Source organism: Vombatus ursinus, unplaced genomic scaffold (genome assembly GCF_900497805.2).
Source record: "Vombatus ursinus unplaced genomic scaffold, bare-nosed wombat genome assembly UNPS02008996.1, whole genome shotgun sequence".
Classification (NCBI taxonomy): Eukaryota; Metazoa; Chordata; class Mammalia; order Diprotodontia; family Vombatidae; genus Vombatus; species Vombatus ursinus.
This window is the reverse complement of record NW_020948774.1, coordinates 8,623,173-8,649,488: the sequence shown is the minus strand read 5'-3', so window position 1 is coordinate 8,649,488 and position 26,316 is coordinate 8,623,173. Positions and strand designations below refer to the sequence as shown.

At 38.7% G+C, this 26,316-nt stretch overlaps 1 protein-coding gene across 2 annotated transcripts in view; it reads left to right on the top strand.

Moving 5' to 3' along the window:
• Positions 1-26,316, top strand: part of MGAT5B (alpha-1,6-mannosylglycoprotein 6-beta-N-acetylglucosaminyltransferase B) — a 134,641-nt gene that overhangs the window by 396 nt on the left and 107,929 nt on the right. For both annotated transcript variants that reach the window (XM_027850262.1, XM_027850261.1), the window contains exon 2: positions 4,671-4,783. In XM_027850262.1, the coding sequence (XP_027706063.1) occupies positions 4,671-4,783 (113 nt within the window). The remainder of the gene's footprint in view (positions 1-4,670; positions 4,784-26,316) is intronic.

Below are 26,316 nucleotides of genomic sequence, written 5' to 3'. Positions count from 1 at the left end.
TGTGTGTGTGTGTGTGTGTGTGTGTGTGTGTGTGTGTGTGTGTGTGTACTCGCGGAGGCTTTGGTCCAGAAGGAAGGGACCGAAAGCTCCACTGAGGTAGTCTGCCTAGATCGGCCTTATCCTTTCCCCTCCATAGGCTATGCAGTCTGTCTGTCACTGGCCCTTGCCTTCAGTCCATAAAGTTACCTCGATTGTGTGCACACCGGAGGAGTCTGTGCTCCAGGCTGCGCCCTTCTCCTTTTGTGTTCTCCCTCCCTTTTCCATCACCACATCTTTTCTTCTAATCAAATTCGCTTCTCCTAATTTCCAGTCAGTTTCTGGGTCCTTCGCATTGGGCTGAGGTAGGAGTGGACTGAGATCGGAATATTGGGAATGGTAGTCTTTTTCCCAGGGGAGATTCTCCAGGTTTGGGCTTCAGAAATTGTGAGAGACCTACTACTCACTTCCCACTTGACTCTGGATTATGGAAATGGCAAGGTGGTCTGAGGACACACGAGGCTAGTAGAGTGGACTAAGGTCCAGGAGACAGCTGAGTGCTGGCCCAGGAGGCAGAGCTCTGGGGGTCAAAGGGAATGGAGGCCTTAGCCCAAAAGAGGAGAGTAGGAGAGGGCAGACACCATCTCCCCCTCCTCCTTCCCTCAGCTTTGCTCTGGGGATGTCGGGTTAGGTCCTATCACTCCTGGGTTGTTCTCCTCTGCCCCAGCATTTGCTTGTCCCCATTTGTGTCAATGGATGAGTTCCTTTCAGGTAAGCCAGCGTTATTCCTGAATTGGAAGGTTATAAGCTGTGCTGGGACCTCCTGGGAGTTCACAGAGCCAGGTTTGGGGGTGGGTGCAAAGACTGAATTGGAATTAAATCTGAATCCAAGAGCGTAGCTGCAAGAACACAAGGGATGGTGTAGGAGACAGGAAAAGGGAAGGAAGACCAGTACTGAAGAGTGGACTGGGGTAACATGAGGGGGCTTCAGGACAGGGCCATGGTGGACACAGCAACAGGTTAGGGAGCTTGGGAACCTAGGAAGGTAAAAGGCCTGTGCAGAGAGAAGTTATAGCTCAACCTGAGAATGACGATTATGTGATCAAGTTGGCTGCAAGCTGAGCCCTTTCACTCTCATCCTGCTTTATATCCAATAGGCTCAGGAGACCCCTTATGCAGCTATATTTGGAAGATATTGCCCCATGGCCCCCTCCCTCTTCACTTAGCTGGATCTCCCTCCATTTTGGCAAGGCAGAACTCCAGACAGCTGAATTCAATGGCCTCACACCAGCTGTTTGGTGAGCTTCACAGGCAGCCTTTGGGACAAGAAAGCAGGTTCCTGAAAAGGGGCCTCTAGAAGGAAAGTAGAGGAGTGTCTGAGGTTCTGTTACTCCAGAGAGATGCTATGAGATAAAAGGGGATGAGTCAGGGATGGGAGGGTGTCTCTGAGGCTAGATTCATAGGTTCACAGAATGTTAAAGCTGGAGGATATCTTAAGGATTACTCCATTCAATTCTTTAATTTTATAGAAGAGGAAACTGAGGCTGAAAGAAAGGAAGTGGCATCTAACTAACATGCAAGAAATTAGTAGGGCATGAAACAGTCCTGAGCTTTTTGGCCTTGGTAGAAAATCCTCCTCTTCCCTACCTTACAGGGACCTTGGGAGATCATTAAGTCCCCTGCCTCTTTTCCATTTTCCTAAGAATTAGAGACCTCCTCTCTTTTCTGCTATAAACTACAGATGAGGCCAATATCCTAAATTGATGAAAAGGGATGCAAAGGATGAGGTTAGAAGCCAGAGACAGTGTGACAGTCCTTCAGGACCACGGAGAGCTTCCAGATTCTTTCCAGGCAAAGCTACTGAAGACCTAGCCATATTTCACCAACAAATGAATAGATGTATTTAAGTAGGCGGGGGGCGGGGGAAGAGAGGGAGAGACAGGCTATTCCCTGAGTCTCTTTTCCTCTTTTTTTTTTTTTTTTGGTTCTTCTTCTCACATCTTTCTGATGTCATATCCCACTATCTCCTCCTTCACTCCATGATAGTACTGTGGTTCTTCTCCTTGTTGAGGCAACTCCTAATACAATCCTATCTCCTATCATCTGTTCCAGCAAATTTTCTCCACTATTGTCTCCACTTTCTCTTTAATGTTAAATCTGTCCTTATCTATTGGTTCCTTCTCTGTTTTTTTTTGTTTTGTTTTGTTTTGTTGTTACAGATATGTCATCTTCCTCATCCTTAAAATCCTCATTATATCTTATTATTCCTATCAGCTATTAGGCAATATCTTTCTTACTCTTCTCAGTTAAACTTTTTGAAAATGCTGTCTACAAACTTGAATTATTAAAGTAGCCTCCTAATTGGTCTCTTTGACTCACATTTCTAATCCATCTTCCACTCAAGCTGCCAATGCTTATGTTTGACCATGTTACTCCACCGTTCAATAAACTCCAGTGACTACTTATTACCTCTAAGGTAAATTATGAAGTATTTTGACATTTAAAGTTCTCTATAACCTAGCCTCTTCCTAGCTTTCCAATATTTTTACATTTCACTTCACTCCATGAACTGAATAGTCCAGTCATTCTGGCCTACTTGCCATTCTTCAAACATGACACTTCATGTCCAGTCACTATTTTCCATGACTGGAATACTCTCCCTCCCAACCTCCAACTCTTAGAATCTCTGACTTCCTTTGAGACTCAGATCAAGCATCACCTTCTAGAGGGGGCAAAATGTAAGGAAATAATAAACTCTTTTGAGTGTGTGTTGCAATTGGGGGATAAAGGAGATGAGAGGTAAGGAAATAGTAAACCCTTGTGTAATCCTATAAAAGTTCTAGCTTTAAAAAAAGTCCAGCCTTTAAAAAACTATGGCTATATAGACAAAGACAACAGGGTCCAACTCTAGCAAGAGTAAATAGGTCATTCATTGCTCCCCACCCTTCCATATGTTTGTGTATATAGTTCTAGATAGCTATAATTAGTTGCATACTTATTTGCACAGCTTCATGCACACCTGCTTACATGTCTCTAAAGATGTATATGTGAGGGGCAGCTAGGTGGCACAGTAGATAGAGCGCTGGCCTTGGAGTCAGGAGGACCTGAGTTCAAATCCAGTCTCAGACCAAACATTTGACACTTACTAGCTGTGTGGCCCTGGGCAAGTCACTTAACCCCAATTGCCTCACCAAAAATAAATAAATAAATAAATAAATAAGATGTGTGTGTGTGTGTGTGTGTGTGTGTGTGTGTGTTCTACCTCCCCTGAAAATATAAGTTTCCCAAGGGCAAGAATCATTTCTCCTTCCATCTTTCCCCAACCTCTTCCCCCTACCATCCTTCCTGCCAGTGTACATAGGAAGATGTCCTTAATATGGTTCAATTAATGTCACTAATTAATTTGTACAACTGGTATTTTGGTTTTAGTGTATGAGGTGAATATACATTTCTATTAGGCAGAAGTCTGCGTTGAAGGTCAGCAATGTCCACTTGAATAAGAATCAGATTTGGGTTTCTTCCTCCCAAATCACTGGTCGTTGTCTGAGGAGACACTTTCAATTGATTACAATAGTATCATGTATTCCCACAGACTTTTACAGTTTAAAATACTTTCTTGCAATAATTCTTTGAGGTAGGTATGCAAGCACTATTATTCCCATTTTATTGATAAGGAAATTAAGGCTTATAGGGGTAAAGTGACTTTCTCAAGGTTGCATAACTAGTAAGTGTCAGAGACAAGATTTGGAAGTGAAATACAGACCTGCTAACAACACATTCAATTTTCTTTTCCATATATCAGTTTTCCTATCAAAATGATATTTAACTCATATAATGAGGCAGAGACTCTGTTGACTTCTGGACTCTGAGGCCACTAGTGATATCATACAGGAAGATATTTCATTTTAGACATGAAATTTCAAGTGATCTAAATTGGGAAACTGATGTTACCACTGGAACTTTACTGAGGTTGGTATGGGAGCTTACTAAAAATTCTTAAATGTGCCAGTTTGCCTGTCTGGTTGGAAGAGTTAAAGACTCCCCCTCCCTCCCTCTTGAAAACAAGGTATCACTGAAACTGCAATGACCACAACGGAGCTTCTTTTAATTTTCCCAACTCACATGTTTTCTGGTTGTCCAGTCATTTTTCAGTCGTGTCCAACTCTTTGTGACCAAAATGAACAAGGAGAGCAAACGGTGTTTTCTGTGTGTGGGTTCAGTGTGCAGTGAAGCTAGGGCTGCTCCTACACATCATTCATGGTACAGATCCCTAGGCCAGGTGGTAAGGTGGGGTGATCTACCCTGGAGGGAAAGTGGGCCCTGGGAGAGGGAGTTGGAAGCCTAGAGTCTGGAAAGAAGAGGAGTGTGTTGGCACTGGCATAAAGCTTTGACTGAGGCATGATAGTCTTGACTTTTCTTAGAGATCAACAATACAACAATGTATGAAAAGCACTTTGTAAACCTTAAAGCAATATCACTGTATGGTATTAGAGTATTAAAAGCTAGTACTAGAACCCAGGTCTCATCTTCTGGTGGTCTTTTTGAAATGTCACTGCTGCCTGTAAATATATCCTGTAAATATGTGGAGCACAGGTCCCAACTCTGTTCAGATCTGCTATGAATCCCAGGGCAGAACTTCATGGCTGACCAGCCCCTTTACTTTGCCCTGCCCCCTCAACCCTATTCCCTTGCAGGCTGTTTGTTCTGGGAATCGGTTTCTTCACACTCTGCTTCCTGATGACATCCCTGGGAGGCCAGTTTTCTGCCAGACGCTTGGGAGATTCACCTTTTACTGTCCACACTGAAGGTACCTTGGGCAAGAAGCCATTGGTAGGGGGAGGAGGGATAGGATATGGGTATATGTGCTTGTTGGGGGATGGATGGAAGTATTCCTGAAAGTACAGGACTGGTAGTGCCCTTGTTTCCCTCAGAGAGGGGCTAAACATAGACCTGCATGGAGTATATGAGGTATCCTGGCCCATGGGTGGGAACTTCTGGGGATAGGGGTTGGTGGGTTGAAGCTGCAAGAGCAATGTGTGTGGGTGCAACTTGCATGCCACTTCTGTTTGAGTGATGAAATCCTCTAAACATTTTCTGCCCTGTATTCCCATGCTAAGGGACTTTACAGGTATGCAAAGATTAAAGATTTGTTCTTTGCCAGTAGGCATTTAATAAATATTTGCTCAATTTATATTGAATTGAAAAGTATTTGCTACAATGTTGTTTAAACACACCTTATCTCTGTAACTTTTTAAACCCCTGTGATTTTTGCTCATCTCAGGATGGGGCTTTGGCTTTCCTTGAGGGCAGAGAGCAGGTCTGTCCAGGGATTAGTTTTTCTGACTCTGAACTCCCTGACAAATTTGCCCTCTTTTCTCTGTAGTCTAGCTTCTAAGGTGATCTGGATGATATTCTCTAATAGTTTAGGGAATGTTCATCTTGACAAGATACCATCTCATAAGACTCAAAGCACTATGGAATGTCAGAGCTAAATGGCTCCTCAGAAATCATACGGTCCAACTTCCTCATTTGACAAAGGAAGAAACTGAGACTCGACCAGGAGAAGTCAGTCAACAAGCATTTATTGAGTGCTTATATGTGCCAGGCGCTGTGCTAAGTGTGGAAATTACTTTTCCAAGGTCACAAAGCTGGTTAATGTCAGAGTTGGGTCAAGTGTCCTGGTTCATAGTTCTTTGCTGTTTCTACTAAACCGTGATGCTAAATAGGGGGAGAAGAAATGATGGATTATATATCCATGGCTCTCTGGCTCATTCTAGATTTTTTTAGAGAGTTCTGTTTCTTGGATTAGGCTTGCCACCTTCTATTTTAAGCTATTAATTCTCTTTCCATTCTCTCCATAGTCCAAATTTCATTTATAATTTAATTTTTTTACCTTTTACTTCATTTATTGCAAATATTCTTGCAGTTCTTGTGTGGCCAAGCCATTTTTTTAAAAAATGTGAGACTTATAGTTGCTGTGGAGTTATTCTCTCTTAGGTTTTCTTTTTAAGTAATTCTTTATATTTACAAATATAAATTACAAATTCTTTACATTCTTCATAGTGTTTGCTGTTTTTCTTTTTACCCATACCTCCTGACTTAGTTCTTGATTTGGGACTTTGGGCCATGGTAAGGCTCTGCCTGCTCCCAAATTCTCTGATGGGGTGGTCAGGTCCTGTTTGTCCCTGACCTCACCTTCTTTGGTTCTTGCCACTGCCTTTTTTATACTTTCCTTGGGGTGTTTTTACACTTTCCTTAGTGTGTTTACACTTTCCTTAGTGTGTTTACACTCAGAATGCTTGCAGGCTCCAATGTACCCTGTTAGAGATTTTTGGTTGGCTGACCCTAATGAGGATACTGGGTGGTCTTCTGTTCTCTCTGGGGATTCCTTGCTCAGGGCATGGGGTAGTTTCTTTCTCTTGGGGCTTCCTCAGAGAACTAGGTCATCTTCTTTTATCCTCTGGAGTTTAAACAATCAGGCTCCTGATGGTCCTCTGTTTCAGTTTGGAACTGCCTATTCAGAGCTCTGCTAATTCTTTCCCCCCTAATGTTTCCCCCTTGGGCTTCATTGATCAGAATTTTCAGTGATTTCTGTTCTCTATGGTCTTTCTTTTCTGTTTGATTTTTTTTTTCATTTTTTTATTCTGAACTGAGTGCACACTAAACAAAATGAGCATTTCTATAAATTTTGTTTTTACGTGAAACTATGAATCTTTATTATCAATCAATACACATTTATTAAGTTCCTACTATTTGCCAGGTAACATGCTAATCAACAGGGATACAAAAAAAGGCAAAAAAAAAAAGTCCCCCACCTCTAGAAACTCATTTTTTGTTGGGGGAAACAATAGACAAACTATTAAGTACGTGCTAGTTATATACATATATATATATATACATATATACATACATACATATATATATATATATATATATATATATATGGTAAATCTCATTAACATTAAGGGGGCTTCTTACAGTGGGTGGATTTTAGTTGAGACTTCCTCCCTCCAGGGAAGCTAGGATATGGAGGTAAGGAGGAAGAAAATCCTAGGTTTGGGGGACAGTCAGTGAAAAATGCATGAAGTCAGGAGATGTAGTGTCTTGTGTGAGGACCAGCAAGGAAGCAAGTGCCACGGGATCATATAGCATGTGCAACAGAATAAGGTGTAAGAAGACTGAAAAGGTAGGAGGGGGCTAAGTTATGAAGGGATTTAAAAGCCAAACAGAGAATTTTATATTTGTTTCTGAAAGTAGTAGAGAGCCACTGGAGTTTATTAAATGGGGTGGCAGATAACATGGTCAGATTCGAACTTTAGGAAGATTACTTTGGTAGTTGAGTGGAAGGTGGACAGGAGTGGGAAGAGAGTGGAGGAAGGAAGACCAACTAGAAGGTTATTGCAATAATTCAGATGTGAAGTGATAAGGTCCTGCATCAGGTAGCAATATCAGAATTAAGAAAGAGGTATAGATGCTGTAAAAGTAACATCAATAGGATTTGGCAACCAACTGGATATAGGTAATAGAGTGAGAAATTGAGAATGACACCTAGATTGTGAGCCTAGCTGACTGGTAGGGTAGTGGGTCCCTTTACAGTAATAAGGAAATTAGGAAGAGGGGAGAGTTTTGGGGAAAAGACAATGAGTTCTATTTTGAACATGCTGTGATGTGCATGTTTATAAGACATCCAGTTGGAAATGTGTAATAAGCAGTTAAGGATGTGTGGCTGGAGGTCAGGAGAGAGGTCAGGGCTGGAAAAATAAATCTGAGACTCATTAGCATAGCTATGATAATTGAATCCATGGGGGCTGATTAAAATATCAAATGAGTTAGAATAGAGGAAGAAAAAAGAAGAGAACTCAAGAGAGAGACTTGGGGATCCCTAAGATTAATGGGCAAGACTTGGAAGAAGATCAGCAAAGGAGACTGAGAAGAAGTTTTTAGATAGGAGGAGAACCAAGAGACAGGAAAGAGAAGAGAGTATCAAGAAGAGAATAATCAACAGTTTCAGAGGCCGCAAAGAAGTCAAGAAGGATGAGGATTGAGAAAAGACCATTAAATCTGGCAATTAAGAAATCAGTGGTAGGTAATTTTGGAGAGAGCAGTTTCCATTGAATGATGAGGTCAGAAGCAACACTGCAGAGATAAGAAGAGAATGAGAAATTAAGGAAAACCAATTGTAAGTGGTTTTCTCAAGGAGTTTAGCCATAAAACAGAGGAGAAACATAGGATGATAGCTTGCTGTGATGGATAGATCAAGGGAGGGTGTTTTTTGAGGATGGGTGAGGCATAGACATGTTTGTAGACATCAGGGAAGTGACTAGTAGACAGGGAGAGATTAAAGATAAGTGAGTTTGTGTAGAGCTTGCTTTTCTTTTCAAGAATATAATAATATAATATATTCATTATACTATTTGTGTTGTTTAGCTGTTTAGTCGTGTCTGACTCTTCATGACCTTATGGATCATATTTTCCATGGGGTTTTCTTGGCAAAGATACCAGAATGGTTTGCCATTTTCTTCTCTAGTGGATTAAAGCAATCCTTGCCTTAATTAAGGCCGAGGTTAACTGATTTACCCAGGTTCAGATTTGAACTCCAGAAGATGAGTCTTCCTGACTTCAGGCCAGCACTGTATCCACTGTACCACCTAGCTACTCATTATACTATATCATTATATGAAAACATCTTACTCATATATTATATATATGTATATGTACATATGCATATATATATATATATTTCAACATGTAATTTTCAAAGCTATCCAACTTTCTGCATTTCCTTCTGGCTTCCTTCTGTTCTCTTTTCCTTTTGTGTGTGGGCAAGGACCCTATCCCTATCTCTCTCTTATTCTTCCACTCCCGACCAATTTTTTTAAGAGGAAAAAATCCTTGCAACAAAAATGCTTAGTCAAGAAAAAAATCCTTCATTCAGCATGTCCAAAAATGTCTGTCTCATTCTTCATCTTCAGTTCATCACCTCTCTGTCAGGAGGTGAGTAGCATCCTTTATCATCAGTCCTCTCAAATCATGGTAAGTCGTTGTTCTGAGTGGTACTGCTAGGTAAAAACCACAGTTAAGTAATTTCTGGGGCACAATTCCAAATTGCTTTCTGGCATGTCTGTACTGATAACAGAGTTTTACCAACAGTGCCTCAATGTGCTTATTTTCCTGCAGCCCCTCCAAATTTTTTTTCATATGTGCCAGTGCTTGATGTGAGGTAAAACCTCAAAGTTGCTTTAATTTGAATTTCTTTAAATTCTAGTGATTTGGAGAATTTTTTTCATATGCTTTTTGATAGATTATAATTCTTCCTTTAGGAGCTATCTATTCATATCCTTTGACAATTTATCTACTGAGGAACAGTTCTTGTCCTTATAAATTTGACTCAGTTCCTTCTTTATCTGTCTTAGAAATGTGACTCTTATTAGAGAAACTTTCTACAAAAAATTTTTTTCTTCATTAACCATTTTCCTTCTATTTCTAACTGCATTGGTTTTGCTTGTGCAAAACCTTTTTAATTTTATGTAATCAAAACTGTCCATTTTATCTCCTCTCTATCTCTTGTTTGGTCATGAACACTTTCCCTGTTTGTATTTCCGAAGGGTAATTTCTACTTTGCTCCTCTAATTTATGATATGATCTTTTGTATATAAGTCATGTATCCCATTTGTAATTTATCATGCTGTGTGGTGTGACTGTTTATTTTCAGTCAGACTGCTTTCCAGTTTTCTCAACAATTTTTGTCAAATAGTGAGTCTTTACTCCAGTAGGTAGGATATTTGGATTTATAATACACTATGCTATATTCATTTGTTTCTGGTTGTTATATACCTAATTGGTTCTGCATATCAACTATAAAAATTTTAAACAGCACCAAATAGTTTTGGTGAGTACTGCTTTGGAGTATGGTTTGAAATATGGTATTAGTAGGCCTTCTCACTTCCTGATTTTTTTATTATCTCCCTTGGAATTTCTCTTTTGTTCCTCCAGATGAATTCTGTTATAATTTTTTCTAGCTCTATGAAATAATGCTTTGAAAGTTTGGTGTGACACTGAATAAGTAAATTGATTTAGGTAGTATTATCATTTTCATTATATTGGCTTGGCCCAATTACTTAGGTTTGTCTTTATTTTTGTTAAGTGTTATAATTCCTGCATGTGTCTTGGTAGGTAGACTCCCAAATGTTTTACATATTCTCTAGTTATTTTGAATGGAACTTCTTTTTCTTCTTGCTGGATTTTTGTTGGAAATATACAGAAATGCTGTTGATTTATGTGGGCTTATTTTATATCACACAACTTTGCTGAAGTTATTGTTTCAATTTTTTTTTAATTGACCCTCTAGGGTTCTCTAAGTAAATCATATTATCATCTGCTAAAAGAGATAATGTTGTTTCTTTGCATATGCTTACTCCCTCAATTTCTTTTTCTTATCTTATTGATATAGCTGAATTTCTAGAATTATATCCAAAGCGTGGTGAAAATGGACCTCATTAAGGGCAGCTAGGTGGCGCAGTGGATAGAGACTGGCCCTGAAGTCAGGAGCACCTGAGTTCAAATCCAGCCTCAAACCTGGGCAAGTCACTTAACCCCAATTGCCAAAAAAAAAAAAAAAAATGGACATCATTTTTGTTCAGTCATGTCTGACTCTTCTTGACTTCATGCCAGGCCCATCTATCCTCTACTATCTCTCGAAGTCTGTCCAAGCTCATGTTTTTTGTTTCCATAACACTATCTAACCATCCCATCCTCTTTCATGTCCTTCTCCTTTTGCCTTCAATTTTTCCCAACATCAGTCTTTCCCAATAAGTCCTGCTTTCTCATTATGTGGCCAAAGTGATTTAAGTTTCTTCAGCTTCAGTATTTGACTGTTCAGTGAACACTCTGAATTAATGTCTTTAAGTAATGACTGATTTCATCTCCTTGCCATCCAAGGGACTCTCAAAAGTCTTTTCCAGCACTACAATTCAAAAGTGTTGATTCTGCAATACTCAGCTTTCCTTATAGTCCAACTCTCACAGCCATACATTGCTACTGGGAAATCTGTAGCTTTGACTTATATGAACCTTTGTTGGCAAGATGATGTCTTTGCTTTTTAGTATCCTTGTTTTACCCTTTGTCTTATTGGAAGACCTATTATGGTTTTCTTGGTTTTAGATAGATATTATTATATTAAAGAAAGGTCCATTTGTTCATATGCCTTTTAGCATTTTTTAACAGAAATCAGGGTTATAGTGTATCAAAAGCTTTTTCTACATCACTGATACAATCCTTTGATTTTGATTTTGATTTTGTATTTGTTAAAAACTAAAGTTATTAATATGACCTATTATGTTTATAGTTTTCCTAATATTCAACCAATCCTACATTCCTGGTATGAATCTATCCTATCATAGTGTGTAATCTTTTTGATTTGTTGCTATAGCCTTTTTGCTAATATTTTATTTAAAAATTTTCTGTCACTGTTCATAAGGGATATTGGTCTAGAGTTTTCTTTCTCTGGCTTGCTCCCCTCCATTTCATTCTTTTGAGTCATTGTTCATTGCTACATGAGATTATCCAATCTGAAGCTTACTTAAGTTTGAGGCTTCAGTTTTTGTTAAAGTTGTACATTATCAGTTCTTTAGGACTGAAATTCTATAGAACAAGTTAATTTAAATCAAGGGGAAAATCTGTACTATTGTCTGTTACATACATATTCTCTATCTCTAAAATGCCAAAGACACTTTTAAGAAAATTATCATTGTGGTCATTCCACTGCCTGAATGCCAATAACCCTTTCATATTGGCTTCAGACCTGGTCATAGGTCAGAATCCGTATTGCCTAGTGGTGAATTCTTATGAGTGTCAATGACAATCAGAAGTCAGGAATCTATTCTGCTTTTTAATTACCTGTCACATTGTTTGCTAATTATTAAAAAGTCATGTTTCTAGGAATCATCTCTAGAGGGGCTATGTGGTATACATTATTATGTATAATAATATATAAAAGAGCACTAGATCAATAAGAGTCAGAAGACCTGAATTCTAATTCTATCTATGCCACTTACTAGACATGGGGATAAGGATCAAAATAGACCTGTGATTCCATTAGAACAGGAAATTCTCTGGATGAGGAAACATCCCTACTAATGTAGGTTGGTGCCTTCTCTACAGTTTACAGTCAGAGAGCTGCCCAAAGCACTGAGAGATTAAGTGACTTCACTTAACCCAGGCCCACAAAGCCAGGATGCTTCAGAGTGGGACTTAAACCTACATCTTCCTGGTTCCTGGTCTGCCTCTTTTTCTGGACTCCTAATCTGTCACTGTCACCATCCTGCTGTTCTATATACAACATTTGACAAATATGAATTTTGGTAAATCACCTAATCTTGCTGACCTTCAGTTTCTTCATTTGTAAAATGGGGCAAATGAGACATACACTACAATCAGCAGAGGTGTTAAACTGGGGCCCACTGCTCCAAGTTGCCTGACAAACTCTTCAGTGTACCCCACCAGATTAAAATGTAATTGGGAAATGTTTAATAAAATAAATACAAATACAATATGACAGATGACATTAATTTGTGGTTTTCTAAGTGAATATGCTTCTCCTTTCTATTTGTTTGGCACCACTGCCTTGCAGAACTGTTGTGAAGATTAAATGAAAAGGTATAGAAAAACTTCCTCTACTGATTCAGGTTGGTACCTTCTCTGTAGCTTGAACAACTAACATATAGTCTTAAAGAGTTGCCTGAAGCACTAAGAGGTTAATTTGCTTTCTAAGATTCACATATTAAAGGTGGGATTTAAACCTAAGTCTTCTAGACTCAGATGTCATCTCTCTATGCACTATGCTAGGTTGTCTCTCATGTCCCAGATTAATGATTTTTTAAAAATCATGTAAGCATGCCTAGGTTTCTCTTTCAAGATTTTAATTTTTTGTCATTTTGAACTTGAAAACCATCAACAGAAATAAACATTTCCATATGGAAAGAATAAAAAAAAAGACAACTGCATATGAAACCATGAATCTCTATTATGTATAGCTTATTTTTTTAAAGAACATAATAAATACAGTGTGTTTATTCCAAAGTTGTCCTGTTTGTCTATGTCTCTCTATGAACTTCCTTCTGTCCTTTAAACATTTAAAAGTATTTCATTGACACTTTTAAAATTTCTGTTCTTTTTTATTTGGTATCACAATTGTCAGCCTCTCATTCCCCCTCAATTTTCCAGCCCACCCTGAAAAATAAAATCCCTCTTTTAACAAATAAGTATAGTTAAGCAAGACAAGGCCCCACATTGCACAAGTGAAGATGAAAGCATGTTTTATCATTGTTTTTCTGGAATCATAGCATTGCATTGATCAGAATTCATAAATTATTAAAAGATGCTTTTCTTAACAATGTAGTCAATGTATACATTGTTTTCCTAAATCTACTCACTTCATTTTGTATGGTTCAGTTGTTGTTCATTTTTCAGTCATTTCCAACTCTTCATGACCCCATTTGGGGTTTTCTTGGCAAAGATACTGGAGTGATTTGCCATTTCCTTCTCCAGTTCATTTTATTGATAAGGAAACAGACAAATAAGGTTATATGACTTGCCGAGGGTTACACAGCTAGTAAGTGTCTAAGGCCAGATTTGAACTCAGGAAACTGAGTCTTCCTGACTCCAAATACCACACTCTATCTAATGCACCACCTAGCTACCCCTCACTCTCTATTACTTCATCCAAATCTTTTCAGATTTTTCTCTCTCCATTACATCTTTTCTTACCCTTCTTTCTAAAATACCCTCCACTCTCTCCCTGCGCCTACCTGTTTCCATGTTAATTGTATTTCTACACCAAATTTCTTTGTGTATGTATTTGCATGTGTATTCAACTTTCCTTTGACTGGTTCAAATAAGAGACGTTCATGTGATGCCTGCTCCTGGTACTCCTTCCTCCACTTTTGTATACTTTTCCTCTCACATACCTGATTATAAGAAAATGTAAGGTCCCCTTTCTTTTTTCCCCATTTCTTCCCCACTGTATTCCCTTTGCCCTTCTTCTACTTTCCTCACTTAAGACCACCAAAATTGAACAAAACCACCAGCTTGTCCTATGTTCATCTTATTTAATTCCCTCTGTGACCATTCAAAACATTAGGATTCTCCCCCATTAGAACGTAAGCATTTCATAGTTGTTTAGCTCTTTCCAATTGCTAAAATGTCATTCAACAAGTGTTTCTCAAACATTTACTGTGTGCCAGGCAGCATGCTAAGTACTGAGGATACAAAGAAAAGCAAAAATTGGGGCAGCTAGGTGGCACAGTGGATAAAGCACTGGCCCTGAAGTCAGGAGGACCTGAGTTCAAATCCGGCCTCAGACTCAACACTTGACACGTACAACCCCAATTGCCTCACTTAAAAAAAAAGGCAAAAATAAATTGCTGCCCTCAAGGAACATACATTCTCTCTCAATAGAGCATTTTTCATCATGAGTCTTTTGGAATTATCTAGGCTTTCACAGTTGATCATTGTTACAATAGTGCTGTTATCGTGTACAAGGTTCTCTTGGTTCTCTGATCGTTTGACTTTGTATCAATTTATGGAAGTCTTCCCAGGTTTTTCTGAAATCGTCTCCTTGTCATTTCTTATAGCACAATAGTATTCCATCACAATCATATACCACAATTTCTTTAGCCATTCCTCAATTATGGGTGTCCCCTCAACTTCCAGTTCTTTGCCACCATGAGAAAGACCTGCTATTTATGATTTCTTGAAACATAGTTTCTAGGTGGCTTTTTTTTTGAGGAGATGGGGTTTGGTCATGGTTTTCAGGAAGTATGATTCTTAAATTGTCTTTCCTAGATCTTTTTTCTAGGTCAGTTTTTAATAGCAGATATCTTATTTTCTTTCATTTTTTCAATATTTTTATTTTGTTTTAATATTACTTTCTTTTTTGTTTTGGAATTAGTGAATTGTTAGCTCCATTCTATTTTTTCAGGGAGTCTATTACTCAAGGTTTTCCATCCTCTGTCCTAAGCTATTTATTCTTCTAATTTTTTTCCTTCAGAGATCTTATTTCATTTTTTAAAATCAATTTATTTATTTTCAGTTTTCAACATTCACTTCCACAAGATTTTGAGTTCCAAATTTTCTCCCCATCTCTCCCCTCCCCCCACCCCAAGATGGCATGCATTCTGAATACCCTTTCCCCTAATCTGCCCTCCCTTCTATCTCCCCCCCTTCTCTTATCCCCTTCTCCTTCTATTTTCCTATAAGGCAGGCTAGATTTCTGTACCCTCTATACCTTATTTCCCAGTTCCATGTGAAAACAATTTTTAACATTTGTTTTTAAAACTTTGGGCTCCAAATTTTCTCTCTTCCTCCCTACCCACCCACCTTCATTGAGAAGGAAAGCAACTCGATACAAGTAGTACATGTATAGTCATGCAAAACACTTCCATAATAGTCATGTTGTGAAAAACTAACTATATTTCCCTTCATCCTATGCTACTCCCATTTATTCTATTCTCTCCTTTGACCCTGTCCCTCTTCAAAAGTGTTTGCTTTTGATTACCCCTCCCCCAATATGCCCTCTCTTCTATCATCCCCCTCTCTCTTATCCCCTTCCCCCCCTATTTTTTTAAGGGTAAGGTAGATTTCCATACCCAGTTGAGTGTGTATGTTATTCCCTCCTTAAGCCAAATCTGATGAGAGTAAGATTCACTCTTTCCCTCGTACCTTCCCCCACTTCCCCCACATTGTAAAAGCTTTTTCTTGTCTGTTTTATATGAGATAATTTACCCCATTCTACATCTCCCTTTCTCCTTCTCCCAGTATAATCCTCTCTCATCCCTTAATTTTATTTTTTAGATGTCATCCCTTTATCTTCAGCTCACCCTGTGCCCTCACACACACATATTGTTTCCCTCCAATTACCCTAATACTGAGAAAGGTCTCATGAGTTACAAATATCATCTTTCCATGGAGGAATGTAAACAATTCAACTTTAATAAGTCCCTTATGATTTCTCTTTCCTGTTTACCATTTCATGCTTCTCTTGAGTCTTGTATTTGAAAGTCAAATTTTCTATTCAGTTCTGGTCTTTTCATCAAGAATACTTGAAAGTCCTCTATTTCACTGAATATCCATTTTTTCCCCCCAAAGGATTATACTCAGTTTTTCTGGGTAGGTGATTCTTCATTATAATCCTAGTTTCTTTGACTTCCAGAATATCATATTCCACACCGTCTGATCCCTTAATGTAGAAGCTGCTAAATCTTGTGTTATCCTGATTGTGTTTCCACAATATTTCAATTGTTTCTTTCTGGCTACTTGCAATATTTTCTCCTTGACCTGGAAACTCTGGAATATGGCTATAATATTTTTAGGAGCTTTCCTCTGGGGATCTGTTTCAGGAGGTGATCAGTGGATTCTTTCAATTTCTATTTAACCCTTTGGTTGTAGGGCAGTTTTCCTTAATCATTTCTTGAAAGATGATATTTAGGTTCTTTTTTTGATCATGGCTTTCAGGTAGGCCAATAATTTTTAAATTATCTCTCCTGGATCCATTTTTCAGGTCAATTGTTTTTCCAATGAAATATTTCACATCCTCTTCTATTCTTTTGGTTTTGTTTTATAATTTCTTGATTTCTCATAAAGTCATTAGCTTCCATTTGCTCCATTCTAATTGTTAAGGAATTATTTTCTTCAGTGAGCTTTTGAACTTTTTTTTTCCATTTAACCAATTCTGTTACTTAAGGCATTCTTCTCCTCATTGGCTTTTTGGACCTTTTTTGTCATTTGGGTTAGGCTATTTTTTAAGATGTTATTTTCTTCAGTATTTTTTGGGTCTCCTTTAGCAAGTTGTTGACTTATTTTTCATGATTTTCTTGCATCATTCTCATTTCTCTTCCCAATTTTTCCTCTACCTCTCTTACTTGCTTCTCAAAAATCCTTTTTGAGCTCTTCCATGTCCTGAGACCAATGCATATTTTTCTTGGAGGCTTTGGATGTAGGAGCTTTGACTTTGTTGTCTTCTTCTGATTGTATGTTTTGATCTTCTTTGTCACCAAAGTAAGATTCTATGGTTTAACTTTTTTTGCACTGTATGTTCATGTTCCCAGCCAATTACTTGACTTTTAAACTCTTTATTAAGGTAAGGGTCTGCTTCCAGGGGATGTACCATCCCAAGCTTCATGGGTTTTATGCAGCTGTTTTCAGAGATACTTTTAGGGACCTGTAAATTTTCAGTTCTTCCAAGGTGGTATGATCAAAGGCGAGGTGTTTACTCCTTTCCTGGCCTGTGCTCTGGTCTATGAGTGACCACAAACACTCTTTTCTGCCTTGGAACAGTGAAGAGGATTCCCTCTCCACCGTGACCACAAGTTCCACCATGCCAATGCTCCTCCTTGCCCCAGGATGGCTACACTGGACTATGACCCTGATCTAAGCATGGGCAAAGCAAAAGAATCCTGCCTCAGCATCATCAAAGAGATCCCTGCAATCCCCCTCTGATCAGCCACTTGATTCCCACCATCTGTGGGCTGAGAGCTACAGAAGCAGCCACTGTCCCAGGGCTGTGCCAAGACTGGGGCTGGACTGCCCTCCTCTCTCACCCAGGTCCAACAAACCTTTCCTACTGACCTTCTAACTAGTATTTGGTGTTTGTGGGTTGAGAAGTCTGGAAACCATAACTGACCATGATTCAGTCTTCTGAGGCCTGCTCTGGGTTTGCTGGGCCCCCTTCTTTGCCAGCACGGCCCATACTGAACTGTGCTCCTCTCCCAGCCCAGCACAACAGACCTTTCCCATCAACCATCCAGGTTGTCTTGGGCTGGAAATTTGTTTCACTGTCTTTTTGTGGGTTCTGCTTCTCTAGAATTTGTTTAGAGCCATTTTTACAGGTATTTGGAGGGGTTTGGGGGAGAACTCAAGCGAGTCACTGCTTTTACTCTGCCATCTTGGCTCCACCTCCTCTTATTTCAGTTTTTAATCTCTTGATTTATTTCTTTCAGATACTCTTATGGTCCTTGTGATTGGGCCTTTTATCTTTTTTCTTTTCCTAAGACTTGGCTTATAGCTATTATGACCTTATTCAAAATACTGTTGGCATTAAGGCCCACCTTGAGGTCCCCTGTCAGAGTACTCCAGGCTTTCAACTCCCTTGAAACAGAGCACTGCTAGACTCAAGTGCACCTGATCAGAACACTGACAAGTTTTGGGTCTACAGCAGGCATACCTCAGAGATATTGCCGGTTTGGTTCCAGACTACCACAATAAAGCCAATATTGCAATAAAGTGAGTCACATGGATCTTTTTTTGTTTCCCAGTCACATTTACACTGTACTGTAGTCTATTAAGTATGCAATAGCATGTCTAAAAAAAACAATATACATACCTTAATTTAAAAATATTGCTTAAAAATGCTTACCATCATCTGATCCTTTAGTGAGTCATAATGATCTTTTTGCTGGTGGAGGGTCTTGCCTCGATGTTAATGACTGCAATCAGGGTGGTGGTTGTTGAAGAGTGGGGTGGCAATTTCCTAAAATAAGACAACAATGAAGTTTGATGCATTTGTTGACTTTTCTTTTCACAAAGATTTTTTTGTAGCAAGTGATACTGTTTAACAGCATTTTACCCACAGTAGAACTTCTTTCAAAACTGGAGTCGATCCTCTCAAACTCTGCCACTGCTTTATCAACTAAGTTTATGTAATATCTTTCAATGTTGTTGTGTTTCAGGGAATAGGGAGGCCAGAAGAGAGGGAGAGAGATGGGGAACAGCTGGTCAGTGAAGCAATCAGAACACACACAACATTTATTGATTAAGTTTGCCATCTTATCTGGGCATGGTTTGTGACACCCCAAAATAATTACAATAGCTACATCAAAGATCATTGATCACAGATCATCATAACATAATAATGAAAAAAATTTGAAATGTGACACAGAGAAATGATGTGAGCACATGCTGTTAGAAAAACGGTGCCAATAGACTTGCTTGATACAGGGTTGCCACAAACCTGCAATTTGCAAAAAACCAGGATCGTAGCAGGGAAGACAGCAAGAGCTTAGGTAAATATAAGGCATACATCATTTTATTGTGCTTCATAGATGTTGTGTTTTTTGTTTTTGTTTGCCCAAAGTCTTCTAGTTGTCTTTTTGTACTAGACCTAGGGTAGATGAAAGTGCTTACTCTTCTTTCTCTTTTGCTATCTTGATCATTATGCAATATGATGTTCCTTTTGAGATCTTTTCTGCAGTACATATGAAAGTGCAGGGCTCTTCAATGATTTCTTCATGTTGTCACCTTAATGGAGAGTCTCATGTCCAGATTTTTACAAGGCATTTGACAAAAGTTTTCATATCTTTGTGGAAAAGATGGTGATATATGGTCTAGTTTAGAGGTGTCAAGCTTGCATGAGACCTGAACCAGATTAAATATAATTTAGAAATGTTTAACAAAATAAATAAAAATACAATACAACATGGATAATGCTAATTTTGTTGTTTCTGAGTCAATATGCTGCCTGAAGGAATTTGTTTCTATTTGAGTTTGGCACCACTGGTCTAGATGATGGTCTAGATGGACTTGGTTGAATGACCAGACTAAAACATATTTGTTAATAGATTGATATAAGTGTGGAAGGAAGTCTTGGTTGAAGTATCACAGGGATCCATCCTGGGGCTTGTGCTAGTCAACATTTTTATCAGTGACTTGGATAAAGGCACAACATGCACACTCATTAGATTTTCATAGGACAAAAAACTTAGAAGAATTGCACATTAGATGATGTGATTAACATAATTATAATCAGAATTCAAATAGACCCCCAAAGTCTAAAATAATGAACCAAGTCTAATAAGATGAAATTTAATAGTGATAAACATGAAGCCTTTTACCTGAATATTTACAGTATCAACTGAAGAACTGTGGGATGAGGTAGATATGGGTAGATAATTTATGTGATTAAAAAAAGAACCTTGGGATTTTAGTGGATTGTAGATTCAATAAAAACTCAATAGTGTGAAATGATAGTTAACATCAAAAACAAAAACAAAAACAAAACCCTGCCACAACCTTAGGCTATATTAATAGAAGCGAGAGTATCTAGAATGAAGCGGTGTAATAGCCTTGTTTTACCCTGCTGTGTTCAAACCATATCTGTAGTGGAAGAGGGTTTACATTTATTCTTCTTGGTCCCAGATGGCAAAAGTAGTGTTAAGTGAGTTGCAGAAAGGCAAATTTCAGCTCAATGTAAAAGGAAAACTCTGTTTATGAGAACTTCCACAATATCTCTTATTCATACTCTTATTTTCATTCATAGCTTTCAAAGTCCTTATCATTTTTTTGTGGGACCATTATAGTATAAGCATACCTTGTTTTATTATATTTTGCTTTATTGCACTTCACTGATATTGTGTATTGTGTTTGGAAATGGAAAGTTTGTGGCAACCCTATATCAAGCAAGTCGGTCAAAGCCATTTTTCTAACAGTATGTGCTCACATTGTGTCTCTGTGTCATATTTTGGTAATTCTAGCAACATTTCAAAATTTTCATTATTATTACATCTATTATGGTGATCTGTGATCAATGATTTTTGATGTTACTATTGTAATTGTTTTGAGATGCCATGAACCATGTCCATATACAGCAGCGAATTTAATCAATAAATGTTGTGTATATTCTAACTGTTCCTCCAACTAGCTGTTCCCCATCTCTCTCCCTCTTGTTGTGCCTCTCTATTCCCTGAGACACAGAAATATTGAAATTGGCCAATTAATAACCACACAATGGCTTCTAAGTGTTTGAGTGAAAGGTAGAGTCAATGGATGCAGCAAACTTCATTGTTGTTTTATTTTAAGAACCTTTAGCAACAACCACCTTGGTCAGTCAGCAGCCATCAGCATCCCAGGTAAGACCATCTACCAGCAAAAAGATTATAGCTTACTGAAGGCTCAGATGATATCAGGTTAGCATTTTTTTTAAGCAATAAGGTATTTTAATTAAGGAATGTTCATTATTTTTAGATATAATACTATTGCATACTTAATAGACTATAGTATAGTGTGAACACAACTTTTATGTTCACTGGGAAACCAAAAAATTCATGTGACTCACTTTATTGTGATATTCGTTTTATGGTGGTTGTCTGGAACCAAACTAGCAATACCTCTGAAATATTCTTGTAGTTTCCTATTTGTTCTCCTTGCCTCTGGCCTCACCCCACTCCAATTTATCTTTCATTTTAATACTCTGAGACACCAATAGATCTGTGATCTCATTGATGAGTATTCCCTCTACCAGTGCAGATCATAATCCATCTTCTACCCAGATGAGTAGAAGGCAGCAGTTCACAAGAAATATAGAAAGACCCAGAAGACAGCCTTCAGTCCATTAAGTAGATCTTCCATGGAAGATCTATGGCTGAGCATGGCCAGGACTTGCACAGGATTAGAATTGATGGATGGGTTGCAATCTGCACTGGTGGAGGGAAGTGCCACCTCAATAAGATTACAGATCCTTTGAAATCCTGAAATAAGAACATAGTGTTGGCCCTCTTATTCTCTTGTTCAAAACCTTGAGTGCTTCTCTATTGTCTATAGTATAAAATGCAAAGTGCTCACAAAGGTCTGATAATCTATAATCTGGCTCCAACTCACTTTTTCAGGTTTATTTCATATTACATCACATTATACATGCTCTGCTACAACCAAACTGCATTACTGTTTCCTTCCCCATCTTGGCATCCCAATTCCTACTTCCATGAATTCCTATAATGTCCTTCTTCCTGTCTTCCTCTGCTCTCAAAATCCTTATCTTCCTTCAAGGTTCAACTCAACTGTTGCCTTCTTTACAAAGCTTTTACTGATTCCCCCAGTTGTTAGAGCTTTCTCCTTCCTCATCTTACCCTTTATTTAATTATCTGGCTGGGGGGAAGGGCACATAGAAGGCACAGTATGGTTGAATTTTATTTCTCCCCACCAAGGTGATGTAATCATAGAAGGTAATGGGCGGATAATAAAAATGATGACATGATATACTGATGAAGTGTGAAGATATGTCTACATCCTGTCATCCTTTTACAAAGTATGTAAAAAAATTTTCCAATAGAATTTAAAGGGTGCCTGGCTATTGGCTGGGGGGGAGGGCAAGGGGGGGAATTGTCATACTCCTAAAGGCATTTAAAAAACTAAATCTGCCAAGCTCTGGAAAGACTAAAACCGCCAAATCAGTTTGAGCCAAAGAACAGCTGTGTGGAATGTGTGATTCCCATTACCTCTAACAAAAGGGGGGTGGCAGAGAGGAAAAGAAGAGGATTTTCTGTCTTCCACTCTTTTAGGCCTTGACATCTTGCAGCAAATGCTGCATCCAGAAGAATTTAGAGAGTCAATAAGCCAAAGCAGGGAGCAAAGAAATACATTCCAGACAGAGACACCAAGAACACTTAGAGCAGGAAGCAGTTTTAAGGAAAAAGACCTCTGGCAGCAGAGAAGAGAGTTAGTTCAAGAGATAATTAACCTAAACTATAGAGAAGAGCAAGTCCAGTATTCTGAGCTTGTCCTGACTCAGGCCAGTCCTAGGTAGTTTAAGTCTAAGAAGGAGATGAAATACTTGGAGGTAAAACAGTTAACAAAAGGAGATTTACTGAGCCATAGCAGGGGAGTGTTATTCAACAAAGGATATGCTTTGAACACACAGTGAGTTGATTCAGCTGAGAAAATCTCACTTGCCTCTAAATAGTTTATGGTAGTCCACCAACCAAGTATTAGAGAAGGCCTGGTGCTCTTATGGGTGTTTTGTACTCAGGTTGACAGGAAATGACAACAATAGTCTGAACCTTTAGTCCTTTGAATTAATCAGGTCTTGAGAATGGTTTCAATACTTTAAGAAACAACTTATCTAACTTGGATCAGGAGGGAGAAGGAAATAAGATAGTTCTCTTATCAAATCAGGAACACTGAACATATTGGAAGCAATATGAGAAATCCTTAAGAAGAGAAAGGATATTAGGGCCAAGTTATACCATGGGCATGAGTTATTTTGACTACATGAATTCCCAATGTACATGTTCCATACATTGTACTCTTAAGGTTGTGCTCACTCTTCTTTACTTTGTGTATTTGCAAAAAAGCATGCCCCAGATTTAGGGAAGGAGAATCTTTGACTACCTAGAAAGTAATCTAGAAAATCTTGAATATTTGGCATCATGTATTGTCTACACATATCTGGATCATCCAAGAATTTCCATGTCACTGCTATGGACGACCCATATGGACTTCTGAACTCTGTAATGATACTGTTGATTTTAGTTCTTTCAGGTTATTTCTAAAACTGTCCATGACATGTAAAGAAATCTTCCATGGCTTCTTTCAAGTGAGTCAAGAGTCAGTAAAATGGATTCTGTGAGTTTCTCCTTTCCACATCCCACTCTTGCAAAGAATACCTTATTCTTTTTATCCCTCAATTGTTCCTTCAATTCTTCAGGCACTGGAGAGTCATCAAGGCAAATGTCTCTGGATTTATTTCTGAATTAAATACATTTTTTGCTTTAAGAATGCTCCCTGCTACCACTTGGTCAAAATATTCAGATAATGAGTCCTTTTTATAATATCTTGTTAGTATCTTGAATAAGCAAAAGTTGGGTGCAATCAGCACTGACACACCAAAATGTTCTGGGTCTGGATGTGGCAGAGCCAATGTATCCATTCTTCTGTTGACCCCAACAAGCTCCTTAGGAAACTACAGATTCACTCTAGTGTAGCCTTTACATAGACAGTTTTTGTTATGCAGTCCATAGTAATCTAGCCCTATAACAAGTGTCAATGGAATTTTCCTCAAATATTTTTCATAGAAGGATTGCAACCCAATGATCACTTGGGATCTACTGTCTAGTAAAATAATACATTAAACATTTTCAGTCTTCACCATCACTTCTTTGTGGGAACCTATAAATCCAAATGGGTGGACCTGTAAGCAAATTTGTGAAGAACGATGCTTATGTGGACAAACTACTCAAAGATATCACTTAGGGATATATGATCAAGGGGTAAAAAAGCCAGAAGGACAAGATAGGTCAGTTTGGCCTAAACCATCTGAAATCATTAGAAAACTATTGGTATGGCAAATGTGAACCAGTGTTGAAAGCTTTGGTTCATTGCCTCAGACATACACCACTATTGGCTTATACAGACTCATGCAGGCCTTTTATGCTACTGACCAAGTGAAAGATGGTTATCAAAAACCTGTTGCATTTTCCAGCAGAGGACTTTTTGACAGCATGACTCAATAGCCAATTTACAAATTGGAATTATTGGCTCTAAAATGCGCTGTCACTGAGTTGAAAAACTATGTATGTGGATTTTAATTCCAAATTTGAACAAATGACAACATACTGACCTATATTTCGATATCTGCCCAATTGGGTGCTGCCTGCCAGAGATGGGGAGATTTCATTTCTAGCTTTGTGGGGAATAGGAAGACAGCTGTGAATGAATGATCACTCTTCTCTCCTACCTTCAAGAGGAGGGATGCAGGCTATCCCTCGCTTTGTATTGCATTAAAAAAAACTTTGAGGCCATTTGCAAATGAGAGCTCCTCATTCCTTGTTTCTCATCATGTCACTCAGTGATCTTCTGTTACTATTTCCTCCTTCATCCCTATTTCACATAAGGAAGTGACTTTTCTTTCCAAGGCAAATCCCTCTTCATGTACAAGCATCCCATTCCAACATATTGCTCCCCTCTACCATCCCCACTTTCTCACTAATCTTCAGTAACTCCCTATCTACTGGCTACTTGCCTCCTGCCCACAAACATGTTTACAGATTAAGAATATGGGGGTGGAGCCAAGATGGTGGAGGGAAAGCAGTGACTTTCTTAAGCTCTCCCCCAAACCCCTCCAAATACCTATAAAAATGGCTCTAAACAAATTCTAAAGCAGCAGAACCCACAAAAAGACAGAGTGAAACAAATTTCCAGCCCAAGGCAATCTGGATGGTTGATAGGAAAGGTATATCACACCGGTGGGGAGAGGAGAGCAGTTAAGCATGGGTGCACAGGCTGCACCTACCCTGGAGCAGGCCTCAGAGGACTGAATCATGGACAGCTGTGGTGGTTTCCAGACTTCTCAACCTACAAAAGCCAAAGACAACTTAGAAGATCAGTGGGAAAAGTCTGTGACTGCGGTGAGAGAGAAGTAGGTTTTAGCCACAAGTCCTGAGGGCAGGCCATGGCTGCCTCCTGAACTTCCAGCCCACAGACTGAGGGGGAATCGAGTGGCTGATCAGAAGGGTATTTCAAGGATCTCTTTGCCAGTGCTGAGGCAGGAATCTCTTGCTTTGCCCATGCTTGGATCAGGGTCACAGTTCTAAGGAACGATCCTAGGGCTAGGAGGAGCACTGGCATGGTGGAGCTTGTTTTGGCAGTGGAGAGGAAATACCTCACCCCTTATCATACCACCTTGGAAGAACTGAAAATTTACAGGTACCTAGAAGTATCTCTGAAAATAGCTGTACAAACCCCTGAAGCTTGGGACACTACATTCTCCACATTGGAAGCAGACTCTTACCTTAACAAAGAGTTTAAAACTCAAGTAATTGGCCGGGATTATGAGTAAGCAGTACAAGAAGAGTCCAACTATATTATCTTACTTTGGTGACAAAGAAGATCAAAACATACAACCAGAAGAAGACAACAAAGTCAAAGCTTCTACATGCAAAGCCTCCAAGAAAAATATGAATCAGTGTCAGGCCTTGGAAGAGCTCAAAAGTGATTTTGAGAAGCAAGTAAGAGAAGTAGAGGAAAAACTGGGAACAGATTAAGAATATGATTCTTTTTGGGGGATCAGAATAAAAACCACTTTCTTTGGTAGCCAGACACTTTGGTAGAGTAGATCCCTAGGCCTAGAGTCAGGAAGACATGAGTTCAAATCCAGCCTCAGGCTCTTACTAGCTGTGTGACCCTGGGCAAGTCACTTGACTTCTGTTTGCCTCGGTTTCTTCACCTGAAAATAGGGATTAAAAACAGCACCTATACCTCAAAGGGTTGTGAGGATCAAATAGGATATTATTTGTAAAGCACTTAGCAAATTGCCTGGCACAAAATATGTGCTTGATATCAACCAATCAATAAACCTTTATTTAATAAATAAATTTATTTTGTAAATGTTTGTTTACTTCCTTTCTTCTTTGGTTGTTCTGGGAAGTAGTCTCCTCCAACCAAATGCTTATTACAAAAAAGATAATCACAGTTATTAGCAAACATTTATCAAAGCAAGCAATAAAATAATAATTAGGAAAACTATACAGAATAGTTTATCAATAGAATATACAAGAGTCAGGGAAGTCTTTCTAACTT